This window comes from Merops nubicus, unplaced genomic scaffold, assembly GCF_000691845.1.
Source record: "Merops nubicus isolate BGI_N331 unplaced genomic scaffold, ASM69184v1 scaffold26115, whole genome shotgun sequence".
Lineage (NCBI taxonomy): Eukaryota > Metazoa > Chordata > Aves > Coraciiformes > Meropidae > Merops > Merops nubicus.
In genome coordinates this window covers 1-326 of record NW_008611991.1, presented here as the reverse complement: position 1 = coordinate 326, position 326 = coordinate 1, and the positions used below count along the sequence as shown (strand labels likewise).

At 63.2% G+C, this 326-nt stretch overlaps 1 protein-coding gene across 1 annotated transcript in view; it reads right to left on the bottom strand.

Annotated features, from left to right (window-relative positions):
- The window catches only part of CHMP6 (charged multivesicular body protein 6), a gene marked incomplete at its 5' end in the record, with an annotated part of 4,066 nt that extends 3,744 nt beyond the window's left edge, over positions 1–322 (bottom strand). Inside the window, one exon of the mRNA XM_008941419.1 lies at positions 252–322. Within this exon, the coding sequence (XP_008939667.1) occupies positions 252–322 (71 nt within the window). The remainder of the gene's footprint in view (positions 1–251) is intronic.
- Positions 323–326: the final 4 nt, after the last annotated feature.

Sequence of the window (326 nt, the reverse complement as noted above, 5' to 3'; positions counted from 1 at the left end):
ACTGACAGAGCCCCTGGACTGGCCACTGGCACTGTGGTAAGAGAAGCCCTTTTGGAAGCCCTGTTTTAGCACCAGCCCTGCAACACAGGCAGCCTCTCCTAGCTGTAAGTACAGAGAGTTACACGCTGGAACTTTCAGCTCAGGCTCCTCTCTGGAGGAAGACCTCGTCCCCGTCCCCACAGCTCACGGTCACCCGGGACTCTGTCACCCTCCCCGTGCCCCGCCAGGCCCCGGGCCCGCTCCCCGCTCACTCTTTTTTGCCGTCCTTCAGCAGCTGCCGGGCCAGCGCCCGCTCCCTCTCCAGGTTCAGGCTGAGCCGCTTCTGA